Here is a 12,960-nt window from a genome sequence, read left to right on the forward strand (position 1 = left end):
TCCAAGCTGTGTCCTACCCAGGTACTACCCTCTCAGCCACCCGTGCTGGGCCTGGGAACTTACTCAGTTGGTATCTACAACCTCAACATCTGGGGATCCCACCTTCATCCACTTTGGGGCTGAGTGAGGGGATAATCATAAAACAGCTATTTTACATGGATTTCCTCACTTAACAAGCACTGCCACCTAGGAGATATAATTACACTCCCATTTCTGGAGGCCCAGAGAGAAGCATCATTTACTTGTCCTGGGACAATTGGTGTTCCTGAAATTAGTGACGACTACTTCTGCCCAGCTTGTGATGGCCCAAGCACCTGCCACCCAAAGCCCCAGCTCCAGGGGTGCTAAAAGGGAGGGAAAGTTTCCTTCCCAAGAGTTTTGTGGAGGCCTTTCTGCCTTTCTCCCACCACCCAGTTACCCCCAAATCAACAGCAAAAAGGTATCAGGATGCCCAGGTCAGGCTGATCCCTTCAGACCTCAATGTCAACAGCATAAACGTCCCCGCAGGTGGTGGAAGCGTGGGTGGGACAAGTCAGGTGTAACTTCCGCTTATGCTGTCGGGTCCCGAGAGTGAGGCCCGAGCTCTGTGACCTAGGTGACCTCCACAGAGCTGGTGGGGGTGTGGAGGGAGGTGGTCGACTGAGGAACCCACTGAATCATGGGGCTGTGTCTACACAATGCAGGGTGGGGAGCACTTCTCTTTTCTTGCAGCTCCAGAACCTACCCCTCAGGGCGCAGCTCGGGGTGGAAGAGTCACGGCCCAACCCAAGGGTCCTAGGAGGATCCCACCCTTCGTGGGTACTGCGGGTCGCATCGCACACAACTGCAGAGGGTGGGGTGGGGTTGCCAGCCAAGGGTGTTCAGCGGTCGGGGGGGGGCAGCAGGTCAGACCAGGAAGGAGCGGGAGGCACAGAAAGGTAAACTGACGCCCAGAAAGAGCAGTGGCAGCAAGGGTCCGGATCGGCCCTGCACGGCCCCCTCGCTCATTGAGGAAAAAGATGAATGGGAAGAGGCGGTCCCCGGAAACCCTCGAGGATGGAAACGTGGTTTCCAGGGCAACACGCCGCGAAACGTGTCTCACGTCACCATGAAGAAGGCGCCCTGCCCACCCCCTACTGAGGCCCAGGTCCCACCCACCACCGGGGGACGCCTCATTGGTTGCTTCCCCATTGGCTCTTCTGTACACACCAATAGTGGTGCGTGGTTGCCTCTCTGAGGAGGTACTGCTTGGTGACCGGGCTGAGTGCGCAAGCGCGGAGCGGAGGCGTTAGGCGCCCCACCCCTGCCTCTAGCGGCAGTTTTGACAACGGCAGATAGGCCTGGACGGAAGAGGGGGCGTATCCGGGGGCTCCGCACGCGGCTACCCCCTACCCGTACCCGCGCTGTCGCGTGCACCCTTCCACGCCCAGGTATTGCTCTCTGCCCCCTCTCCCATGACTCTGTGTGCGAGATCCCAAGCTGGGGGAGTACTGCAGCCCTCACGCTGCGGGAGCCCTGGGGACCAAACGGGAGGAAGGCAGTTAAGTTGGGCTGAGACTGCGAGAGGATTAGGGGTTTGCCAAATAGAGAAACAGGGAGGTGTAAAAGCAAGGGCATTTTGGGGGCAGCTGGGAGATCAGGATGGGGGAGAAATAAAAGGCCAAGGACCCGAAAGGGTGATTCTCCAAGTCTGTGGCTTGGGGAATGAGATGGCAACCAGGGAGGAGCTGGTGGAGGGAACAGAAGCCAGGACATATAGGACCGACGTGGCTGGACGCTGGGCCTGGGCTTGGGGGAGAGGCCTGGGAAGGAACAGATGAGGTATTGTCTGAAGGGGCCTCCTGTTCTCAGCGGGGTGATTGGCAAGGGGGCCGCAGGTAGCTGGGAGATCGGAGGAAGGTGCCTTTTAAGAGCCCCTAGTACGTGGCCAACCTCTAGGCAGAAATTGTTGAACACCCCAGTGGGAGAGATTAGGGCGGCAGGAAGTCCACATCGCTGCCAGGCTGTGGTTCAGATTGGGCTGTGACCAGGAGTTACACAGAGAAGGCAGAGGTCAGTGTGAACAGGGTAGGCTCTGCCAGCTGGGGAGGATGTGAGCCAAACCATTGGTCCCAGGCAGAGCTCAAGACTGAGATGAGGGTCTGGTGGGTGATGGTGGTGTGGAATGGCGTGGCCACCAAGGCGTGGAGCCTGAGTCCAGGTGGTGGCTAACAGGTGGGCGGTGCTCCTGGGGTGAAGAGGCTGCTGTGGGTGGGAAGGAGGAGGTCATGGCTTTCTGCTTGGGGCAAGAGCCCTCCGGGGGTGGCCAAATGGGTCACTGGGGCTAGCTGCACAGTGTTGAAATGCCAAAGGCTAAAGTCAGTCAGGGGGTCGCTTGGGGAGGACGTTAGGGAGGAGCCATCTGATGAGGTGGAGTGAGTAGCATGCCACCAGGGCCAGCTGCACTCACAGCACTGGGAGAGTGCCTGGGGCACAGCTGCCCCCCCCCCCCCCCAGGGCCTGGTGGAACCCGCCCTCCTCTCCAGACTCATTGGGAATGGGAGTTACCAAGCCAAGAGGGCTGGGGCCCAACCCAGGAGTCTTGACTCCAATCCCACCCACGGCTGCCCAACCCTGGGAGGGCAGAGGATCAGCAGCCTCTGGTGTCACTGAGGGCAGGTGAGCAGCCTGCCTGTGGGTGGGGGCAGGGCCCCTGTCACCTGAGGCCCTGCTTCCTGACTGCCGTACCCTAGACCTGTGTCCTTGTTCTGCTGCCTTTATGTCTGCCCCTGGCCTCCATCTGTCTCTGCCTTCCTCTCCTCCCTCTGTCCAGTTCTCTTCCTCTCTCTTTGTCCTCTCTCTCTCTTTTTGCCCTCCTTAGTCTCTTGGCCTGTCCCTGTCCCTGTTCGGGTCTCCCTCTGTTGTCATCTGCTCTCTGTCCCACCAGCCCCTCCACTACTTCCACCCCCTTCTGGGAGCCTCTTTCTTTATCACCCTAGGCACATTCCGGCCTCCACCCACACCTCACCAACCCTCCCTGGAGCCAGCTGCTGCTGAGTTGGGTACCCAGCACCAAGGAAGTGGGCTTGGGCCAAGGTTACAGGTCGGGGAGCAGGCAGAGGTGGGGAGGACACCCCCTAACCCTTCTGGAATCTGGGTAGGGCTAGCCCCACAGGGTGGCAGGGGAAGGTGGCCCCTCACAGGCTGACCCCAACTGCACTGTACCCCCCTCCCCACTCCCCAGATGTTCTCCACAGGCCTCCAGGAGAAGCAACACCACCTCAGACTTCCACACAGGGCCTCTTACAGCCTCAGACAGACTAATCTGCCTTCTTACAGGACACTTACGTGAGGCACCCTCCTCCATAGTCCACTTGCTTTCCTGTTCTGCAACACAGAACCCTAATACACAACACTCTACACACACCCCAAACCAGCCCCAACCCATACTTTGGTTCTGCCACAACCTCAATCAACTGCGTGACCCTCAAATCAAACCGCACCTCTACTCTCAGCCTGGGCCAAGATCTCCTGTAAGGAAACTGCAAAGTTGGAAGTTACACCCAGCATTGGACACTCAGGTCCTGGAAGACTTGCTCACCCAACACAGCACCCTCCCCAGACACACCCAGCACTCAGCCATAGACTCGCCCACACAGGCCCACTGGAGCCCAGCCAGGTGATTCTGGTGGGGACAGGTGCAGGGGGGTGTGGGCACATGTGTGGGCTGCTTGCCCCACAGCTCTTCCCGGAGTCACTGCAGCTGCCCAGGGAGGGAGCACTCCTCATTTGTGTACTCCAGTGTTACCACAGAGATGCCACAAGCCCCTTGTGCCTGTGGAGAGCCTGTATGTGGGTGAAGACACTTGTGTGTGGGGCCAAGTTCAAATGTACAGGGCATCTGTGGGGATTAGCTCCTCCTATCCATGTTCTATGTCCAAATGCATGTTTGGTGTGTGCTTGTCAGTCACTGCATTTACCACCCTGTCTGTGCCTCAGTTTTCCTCAGCAGAAGGGGCCACCATCATGAATTGAGGAAAGAGCAAACGTGTATGATGGTAGGGGCAGGCTTGTAGCTCCCACAGGCCTTCGCCCAGGTGCAGGTTGGAGCAAATGAACAAAGTCTGTGTCTCCTTGTGTCCCTCAGGATCCCACTCTGCAGCCCATCATGTGTGCATGCAGTTTGTGGGGACTGGGGTCACTACCTGGCCTTTATACTCCTGGGATGGGAGCCTGGGGGAAGCACAAACAAGTCAGTCTCCATGTTCTGGACTGTGAGTCATCGGCATCTGCCAGTTGTCCCCCCTACCCTTTGAATCCTCCTCCATGTGGAGACCTCCTCTTAGAAACCAGAGAAACTAAGCTCCGGGCAGCTAAATCTCCTGTGCTCACAGTTGGCAACCAGCTGGGGCCTCCTAGGACCAGAAGCCCCCACCTCCTTCTGCAGGTGGAAACTAGGTAGGGGGCAGTTTAAATCCTCCTCCTGGTTGTGGCCTCCTGTATCCTTCCTCTGCCCCAAGAGGCCCTGGCCACTGCTGATGCACAGCATGCGTGCCCACCCCAGGAGCATGAGTCATGCCACCAGCCATGGACACATATGCTTTGTGAGACCAGTCTATCCAAGTCACGCACACCCAGCCCTGTCCCCGGCTGCTCCCACATCCACATCCTGAATGCACAAGCTTTGGGATCCACGCACAACCCCCTGTGATTTTCCACATGGAGTGCCCTGCAAGTATGTTTCCATGTGTGCTCACACACACCTCCATGCCAGTTTTCTCACACACACGAGTTCCATGCACTCACTGCCATATCCATGTGCACGCGTACATAGTCCCATTTTCATGTCCACACAAGCAAGCGTCCCCAGAAATGCTTGTTTCCCTCTCTGTATCCATGAGTAGACTGCCCACGGGCACACATGTGCACCACACCTGGCAACTCACACACACACATTCAGTCTCTGATTCCCCAACCCTGGCTCTGGACGCCGCGGGTGTGGGCCAGGATCCTCCTGCTTCCTCACCCTGGCTCGGCAGGCGCCAGGTGCACCTTCTGGCCCTCGCCCGTCAGGCCAGAAGGGTGTGGTAATTAGCTGGCCCCCAGGTCTCCCACATACAATCGTCTCATCCTGGCCACCACCGTCCAGGTCTGAGGTCCTCATTACTGTCTTCTGCCTGGTCATTACTCGTGTCGGGGTAGAGCCTGGCATCCGGCGGGCGGGGCCCAGCTGAGAGGATGGAGGGGGTGGTACGTGAGCGAGGTGGCCACACCCTCCGTCTCCATGGCGATGCCACTGTGGGGAGGGGCGGGGCGTCCAGCCTTAGTTGCAAAGACAGCTGCGGGGGCTTAGGAGTGGGGCGCCCCCTCCATGGCGGCCCTTTGGGGAGGGGCGATTTCCGAATGCGCCGACCTGGTCCTCCCGGCCTAATCCCCAGTCCCCGCCAGGGAGGCGGCGAGTACCGCGCGTTCCGGGCCGCAAATAGCAGCCTCGCCCCCGTCCGGGCTATTTTGAGCCTCCTCCTCCCCGGCTACCCACCCCTGCAGCGCTTGGGCTGAGGCGTGGGGCGAGACGGAGACCCCCTCCCACGCTGAGACTCGTGGCGGGCCTGGCGGAACTCGGGTCAGGGTGACAGCTAGGCCGCAGCGCCCCCTACTGTCCTCGGGGTGAGCATGACACAGCGGCTGTGGCCCGGATGAGGGTGGTCCCAGGATCTTGAGAACACCCCATGGGAAACACACGGTTTTGGTTCTACACCGAGTCACAGGGACACGCATACTCGTGTTACCACAGAAACAGTCACGGAGACACTTTACATACCTGTGACGCAAGTACACGATTCCCACACGATGCCTGGTGCAGGTGCACCCGGGGACAGGTATCCAGTTACCAGTCCACACCTTGATGGCAACCCAGAACTGTCGTAGGTAAATGTGCAGCCCATACCAGCAATGGGGTCGTAGTAAACGTTTAATAAATTTGTGCTGGTGGAATGAATGCATGAACAAGGCACTTCACAAAACCTCTGAAGACTTTGTAGTGCAGGCATGTAGCTTGGATCTTTGGTTTGGCAGGCCAGGATCTGCACTAACTTTATTTACCCATGGAAGGGTCTAGGGCCACAGGAGACAGCATGAGCAGAGACTTGGGCAGGAGGCAGGTGTTGGCTACAAAAAGGGACTCCCCGTGTTTGAGGATCCCTGCAAGGATCATTCTTCTGATGGCAGAGATGTTGGGACACCTTGAAAAGACAGGAAAAGAACGCAAGGGGAGGAGTAGAGTGGCGCCGGCCCCCTATGGGGGTAGCGAGTGGGTTCTGGATGCACTGGGACAGGGGTGATGGAGCAACTAGTGAAGGGTAAGCCCGGGCTGAGTCCAGTGGAAGAGTACAGTAAGGACTAGAGGACTGGCCCTAGTGGCAGGCTTGAAAGGCTGGTGGGGGTCAGTCTGTGGCTAGAGCTGGATGCAAACGTGTTTGGCTAGGTGAGTGTTGGGGTGTGGGCTAGTGCAGGTCGGATTTGTAGGCTAACTGGATTGGGTGAGGTGGGTTTCCCAAAGTTGGGAAGTATGGAGAATTTGAATCGTGGTGAATATTGGGGTCCACATAAATGAGCTTGTCTCAGTATTGGGGTTTGGGTGGGCTTTGCGGTAGTCTCGTGAAGTGGTGTGCATTCAGGAACTTTGGACTGCTGGGAGCGCTGGACAAGTATGATTATGTGAACAGGTATATCAGGACTGTTGTCGGGGTTCAAATGTTGAGGTATCAAAACTGAGCACAGTATCTATGGGAACCTGGGTGAGGTGGAAATGTAGGCAATTGTTGGAGCAAAGCAAAGGTCACAGTTCCACCAGAGACTCCAGCCTCTGGCAACAGTGGTCGGAGGCCTTTGTTCCGGGTGGGAGGTGGGTACGCGGAAGTGGGTCAGCCCCGCCCCGGTCCCGCCCCCTCTCGAAGGCGGCGGACTGCGGACCTGCGCGTTCCCGCCAGTCACAGCGCCCGACACCGGAGCGCGGAAAAGGCGTGGCCTATACAAGTCCGGCCCACAGCCACGGAATATAAGGCGTGGCCAGTGGCCGCGTAGCCTGAGATTGGCCAAGGTGGCACCTGGGGGCGGAGCCCAGCGGCGGCGTACATAAGAGCGGCCCCCGGTGGGCCCCCCCCGCTCACTTGCGCGTTAGGAGGCTCTGGTCGTTTTGTCGCGTCGTCTTCCTGCCTGCGTCAGGGACCTGCCCTACTCTGTGGTGAGGGCCCTGGCGGCACTGGCTCCAAGGGCCCCGGGCGGCGGGCGGCCTGGGGCCGACCGGAGGAGGCAGGGCGGCGGCGGTACGCCCCTGATTAGGGGTAGTGCTCGGGCGGGCTCAGGGTGGAGTCTGCCCCACCGGCGGTGTGGGGAGGCGGTAGACCCGGCCGAGCCGCAGCCGGGGGGCGTCCCCTCGGTGGCCTAGGCTTGCTGAAAGTGGGGCGCCGCCGCCGCCGCAAAATGGCGGCCACGGGCGCGAGGCTGCGGCCCACGAAATGGCGGGAGCGCCGAGTGCCCGGATGCAATGGCTCAGGGCCCGCGCAGGACGCATGCGCGCGGTGTGGGCGGCCCTGGGGCGGGGCCATTCGGCGGTCCTCTGCCACGGCCTGTGCCTTCCTCAGTTTCTCCTTGAATTTGCTCGAGGGTAATGCGGACCCCTCAGTTTCTCCTTGAATTTGCTCGAGGGGAATGCGGACCACGTGTCTCAGTCCCAAGTTGGGGTTCGAGTTGCACGTTTCCAGGCCTGTGTTTCCGGAACCATGTGGCAGAGGTTCTTCCAGCCCAGAAAGGGTCTATCCAAATTAGCACCGGCCTTACATATCCTCTGTACGTTGGAGCCCAACCCTATCTCCCTGCGAAGGCCCGGTTTCTGCCCCGCCCCCCCCCGGCCCCGGTCTCACAGGTGCCCTACAGAGGACCATTGACTTTGCTATTTCCACTCCAATCGTTCTGTTTAGTTTGGTGCCTTTGTACAAAAGGATGAACCGAGATAACAAAGGCAGATACCTGCCTTAAGTGTCCAATCCTAAATATCTCCTGGGAGCATCATCTGGGGTCCACCACCAAGACTGCACTGAGGAGTACAAAGAACCTGACCCGCTATTGGGGAGCCCTAGGTGGGGACAGGGGGCCCAGAGTAATGAAGAAATTAACAGCTTTTTTTTTTTAATTAAGTTTTGGGTGTGGGTTTATGATGGTAAATAGCAGAAAGATAATTTTTTAGTGTGTCTTCAACAAGCATATGTTATTTGTATCTAAAGTAGAATAGGAGGGAGGGGTGAACAGTGAAGCCCCTGGAGGACCTCAAGCTTTCAACGGTTTGCCACAGGCCACCATGGCATCAGATGAAGGCAAGCTTTTCGTTGGAGGGCTGAGTTTTGACACCAATGAGCAGTCGCTGGAGCAGGTCTTCTCAAAATACGGACAGATTTCTGAAGGTGAGGCTGGTGCTGGCCTGGTGGCAGCTGAGCAAAACTTTTGGGGATGTTGGGTGTCAACTGCAGACTTCTCCCCTGTACAGTGGTGGTCGTGAAAGACAGGGAGACCCAGCGGTCGAGGGGCTTTGGGTTTGTCACCTTTGAGAACATTGATGACGCCAAGGACGCCATGATGGCCATGAATGGGAAGGTGAGGGGCAGCTGCTCTGGGGATGTAGAGGGTTGTGGTTTGCAGGGCAGGGAGGTGCAGAAGCTGACTTGAGCCAATCTCTTGATCTCTACAGTCTGTAGATGGGCGACAGATTCGAGTTGACCAGGCCGGCAAGTCATCCGACAACCGATCCCGTGGGTACCGAGGTGGCTCTGCTGGGGGCCGAGGAGGCTTCTTCCGTGGGGGCCGAGGCCGGGGACGTGGGTTCTCCAGAGGTGAGTGCCACTTTGGTGCCTGAGGTCCTTGAGGACATGATGGTAACACTGCTGCAAGGAGCTGGCACTCACTTGTCCTCCCTGTTCTTGTCTGTAGGAGGAGGGGACCGAGGCTATGGGGGGAGCCGGTTCGAGTCCAGGAGTGGGGGCTATGGGGGCTCCAGAGACTACAGTAGGTAAGGATGTGGTCCTGCCTGAGTGTGTGGCAGGGTTCTGTTGGGATGCTGGCACAGGGTTGGGGTGAGTAGACTAAGGTGCCCTCCAGCGCCCACATATTTCCTTCCTACAGCCGGAGTCAGGGTGGTGGCTACGGTGACCGGAGCTCAGGAGGGTCCTATAGAGACAGCTATGACAGTTATGGTAAGTCATACTCCGAGGGCCTGTGGTGGGAGCTCAGCAAGCTTTGGCACCCTCTGTGAGCAACACTCAGACCTTGTCACTGTGCTTGCCCATAAGGGACGAGATTGCCCTCTCAGGTCTCCATGCCAGCAGCCATTTCTACCACAAAACATAAAAGCTAGACCAGACCAAGAAAGAAAGGGAGATGAGGGGCCCGCTGAGCAGGCAGCATAAATGCATGTGTGGCCGCCCAGCCCCGCCGCCCTCAGCTGTGGGGGGGGTTGGTTGCTCCCGAGGCCACAGAGCCGAGCCCTTCAGGTCTGAACCCGGGAGTGGAATGCTGCCTCTTGTTGCGTGCTTCAGTGCTTTTACACTGTACCTGCTTCTTGTTCTCAGCTACACACAACGAGTAAAAATCCTTCCTGCTCAAGATCGTCCTTCCAATGGCTGTATATTTAAAGATTTTGGGAGCTTCGCTGAATCGTTAATGTGTAGTGAACACATCTCCTTGTACCCACTTTTGTAGTCTTACCAGTTCTAATCTTGTCAGACACAGCCTGACTGCTTCTCACCCCCTAGATGGCCTATTAGACTTTACTTTTTAAGGAAGCGCTGTCAGTTTTTAAGGGTTTTAAAAACGTTTTTAAAAAGCACTTCTGATTTTACTTTTTACTTTTTTTTTTTTTTTTTTAATTTAACCATGAGCCATGAGTTTTTGAGAATATCATTGGGGGTTGTGTGGGTTTTTTGGTTTTGGTTGTGTTGTCTTTTTTTATTTCCCTTTTTAGTGGGGTTGGGTGAAGTTGGGCTCCCCCACCCCCACTTGATTCAAGTCTCTGAGACTGGACAGACTTTGAGTCCGTTTTTTGTTAGAAGCTGAGCAGGCCATAGCTTTTTTCCAATTCCATGTACTGTTTCTGAGTGTAGCATGGTGGGACCGGCCCCAGGTGGCAGCAGAGGTGCCTGGCTGTCTGGGCCCAGCCTGTACAGCCCATCTGCTGTATATAGCTCACAGTAGACTCGAAGATGTCCCTGAGAGGTTCTTGAAAATGTTTTATTTATATTGTCCTTTTTTACTGGAAGACATATGCATATCCTATTGATGTTGTATTTGAAGTGGTTAAGGAATTCTTGTACACAGTTTCTTTGGCTTTACGAAGCTGATTAAAAGACCGTCTGAAATGAACCTTGCTCTGACAATTTCCCTTTCATTGCTCAACACACTTCTGCTGCTAGCTCTTGGCACTCAGACCTCAGCAGAGAGGGCTGCAATTTGAGAAGCAGGCCTGTGAGCCCTGCCTGAAGCTTGCAGAGAGCTAGACCAGGAAGGCAGAGTAAACTGACACTGGCAGGCCTCTTGTGACAGCTGACTGCCACTGGTCCTGGTTAGGTGAGCAGGTGGGTGACAAAAGTGGGCAGGTTGGACCTCGAGGTGGCCCTGGCAGGCTTCTGGCGGTAGCAGCCGGAGGGCTTGATGGGCGGGCAGCTCAGCAGGAACAGTAGACACGTGGGCACTTGACGTTGACCAGACTGCATAGCCTAGAAGCAGGCCAGAGAGCAGACCGCAGGCAGTGTCCCTGGGTGACCACAGACTGACTGCTTGTTAGCTAGCTCTGCTGTTGCTTTACAAGTTCTGAGAGTTCTCCGCTAGCCTATGGAAGCTGCAGCCCCTCGGAGGACAGAAGTGTTGTGCGCCCAACAGAAACCTCTGAGACGCAAGCTGCTCCCTTGGCTAGCTCATATGTGGAAATAGCCCTGTAATTCGAGGTAACTCCTTTTGCTCGTGTCCACATCCCTCCTCTTGTCAAGAGCTCATTTGAAAGTAAAATTATGTGCCTGGGTAATGTTTCTTTGACTGTTTTTTGCTTTTCCATTTTCTTTTTTAAAAAAATCAAGCTGGAACTAAAGTCAGATCCCAGCCATTAGCCCTTCCTCGCCTGCAGCCAGGCGAGCAGGCCAGGCAGTTGTGCTTTGCAAGTAGGTTCAATCTGTAAGCAGGATTGGAGAGCGCTGAGCATCCTGCCTTTTGGCTTTTTTGTTCATCAATTGACAGTGTTTTCCAGATCTCCTTGTCACACTCCTAACTTACAGCTCTCTGATGTTTGTTGCCACCATGAGTTGTTTTCCCAGATCCCACACCATTCTCTAAGCAGCTCCATCCCCAGTGGGTAGCTGGCTCTGCTTAGGGATGGAATGTGGCCTGGTCAAGGCTCAGGCTTGCCCTGGTCATGCCAACCCATGATGGGGGCTCTACCAGGATGGCCCGATGACTAGCTTGAGACCCTCCTAGGAGCTGTGGATGGTTTCGGGTGAGGTGGGGAGGGGCAGCTGTGAGCATGTCCAAGTCCCTGGGGTAACACTCCTTTGTTTTGGCAGGTTGAAGGGAAGCCAGTGCAACTCAGAAGGGTGGCCCAACAGTAGTGATGACCTGGGATACTGTCCCAAGAGGGATTTCACCTGGGAGCAGGAGCCAAAGACACAGCAGCCCCCTGCTCTCATAGCCTGTCACCTGTAAGTTCTTTTCTGGGGGTGTTAACAATCCTCTGTCCCTGGTGGGGGGGTGACACACAATCCTATGGCCCTGGCAGTGTCCTTTCCTGTGGTTTCTTTCTGGTTTCCTGTCCAACCCACAGCACCCTTTGGGGACACCTTTCTGTGTGTTCCTCCTACTGGAGCCAGCTCTAGTTCTCTTTTCACTCATTTATCCAGCAGGTTCTTCATTGGCAAGGATGGAGTGCAGGGCTTCAAGTCACTCCAGGAGGATGAGTGAGTGGCAGCTTGCACATGGCCAGTCCTCACCAGCCACAGTGTGGCAGGACATGGGAGTCAGATTTGAATAAAGGACTGGTGTGTCTACCCAGAAATCTGAGTCTGGTTTGGGGTGTGGCTGATTGGGTGGGGGGGGGAGTCCCTGTGCCTAGGTGAAGGCTGGTGAGAAGTAGGGGTACCCTAAAGAAAAACTTCTGGCCTTGGTTTAGGATACTAGCTGGAACCAAACCAGACCAGCCACTCACTTCATTGCCTTCTTGGGTTCACCTAGGGGCACACTCAGCCTGAGGGGAGGAGGTGGTGGTGTCTGGGCCCCTTCATCTGAGATGGGCATCTGTGTCTCAGGACCTCGGCAATAGTATTGGCACAGAGTGACCTTAGACACCATCGTCTGTTCCCCATAGAGCCAAGCTTTCTTCCTGAGCTGGTGGCTGAGAGTCCCTTGGGGTTGGGCCTGTCTGCTGAACTGAGGGAGATGGGGAGGGGAGGAGGGTGGCAGCTGACCCAAGGTTGGGTCAGTGCAATGAGGATGACCTTGGTGCCCCCTACTGCCACTGAGGGCAGAATGCCCAGGCTAGGACAGGCAGGCCTACTTTCCAGGAGGGTCCATTTCTCGGCACAAAAGCCAGGGTGGGGACCAAAGCAGCAAGAGTTCCCAGGCTTATGTGGGAGAAGCTCCAAGGGTATTGTGCTGAGCTTGGTATGACCATGTCCCTTGCACAGGTCTTTGACCCCGCTATGCAGTTGGGAACGTCGTTGGGGGCGGGGGGCGGCACTAGTTCCTGTGTGGCTTGTAGACGACGTTCCCCTTGGCTGTGGCACTCAGGCTGGGACCCAGGAGGAACAAGTCATGGCCTCCAGACAAGATTTAGGGTGTGCGCGCAGCTGGCTAGGCGCAGAGCAGTGTGGGAAAAACCGGACTGCGGAGGTGAAGCCGGGGTAGTGGATAAGGGGCGGGGTGTTTCCGAGTGTCAAGCTCCGCCCCCTGTGAGCCATTGGTTGGTACCGC

At 56.6% G+C, this 12,960-nt stretch overlaps 1 protein-coding gene across 2 annotated transcripts; it reads left to right on the forward strand.

Annotated features, from left to right (window-relative positions):
• The first annotated feature begins 7,063 nt into the window (after positions 1-7,063).
• Positions 7,064-12,046, forward strand: LOC123813770 (cold inducible RNA binding protein). Of its 2 annotated transcripts, XM_045831081.1 has the most exons (8): positions 7,064-7,201; positions 8,309-8,417; positions 8,501-8,607; positions 8,702-8,843; positions 8,941-9,019; positions 9,133-9,203; positions 11,559-11,693; positions 11,892-12,046. In XM_045831081.1, the coding sequence occupies exons 2-7, from the start codon at positions 8,315-8,317 to the stop codon at positions 11,561-11,563; spliced, it is 507 nt and encodes a 168-aa protein (XP_045687037.1). In that variant the 5' UTR covers positions 7,064-7,201; positions 8,309-8,314; the 3' UTR covers positions 11,564-11,693; positions 11,892-12,046. The 2 variants fall into 2 exon arrangements, with proteins under 2 accessions (XP_045687037.1, XP_045687036.1); XM_045831080.1 differs by lacking the exons at positions 11,559-11,693; positions 11,892-12,046 and adding an exon at positions 9,579-10,368.
• The last annotated feature ends 914 nt before the right edge of the window (positions 12,047-12,960 follow it).

Source organism: Phyllostomus hastatus, unplaced genomic scaffold (assembly GCF_019186645.2).
Source record: "Phyllostomus hastatus isolate PE091 unplaced genomic scaffold, TTU_PhHast_1.1 phas_contig_159, whole genome shotgun sequence".
Classification (NCBI taxonomy): Eukaryota; Metazoa; Chordata; class Mammalia; order Chiroptera; family Phyllostomidae; genus Phyllostomus; species Phyllostomus hastatus.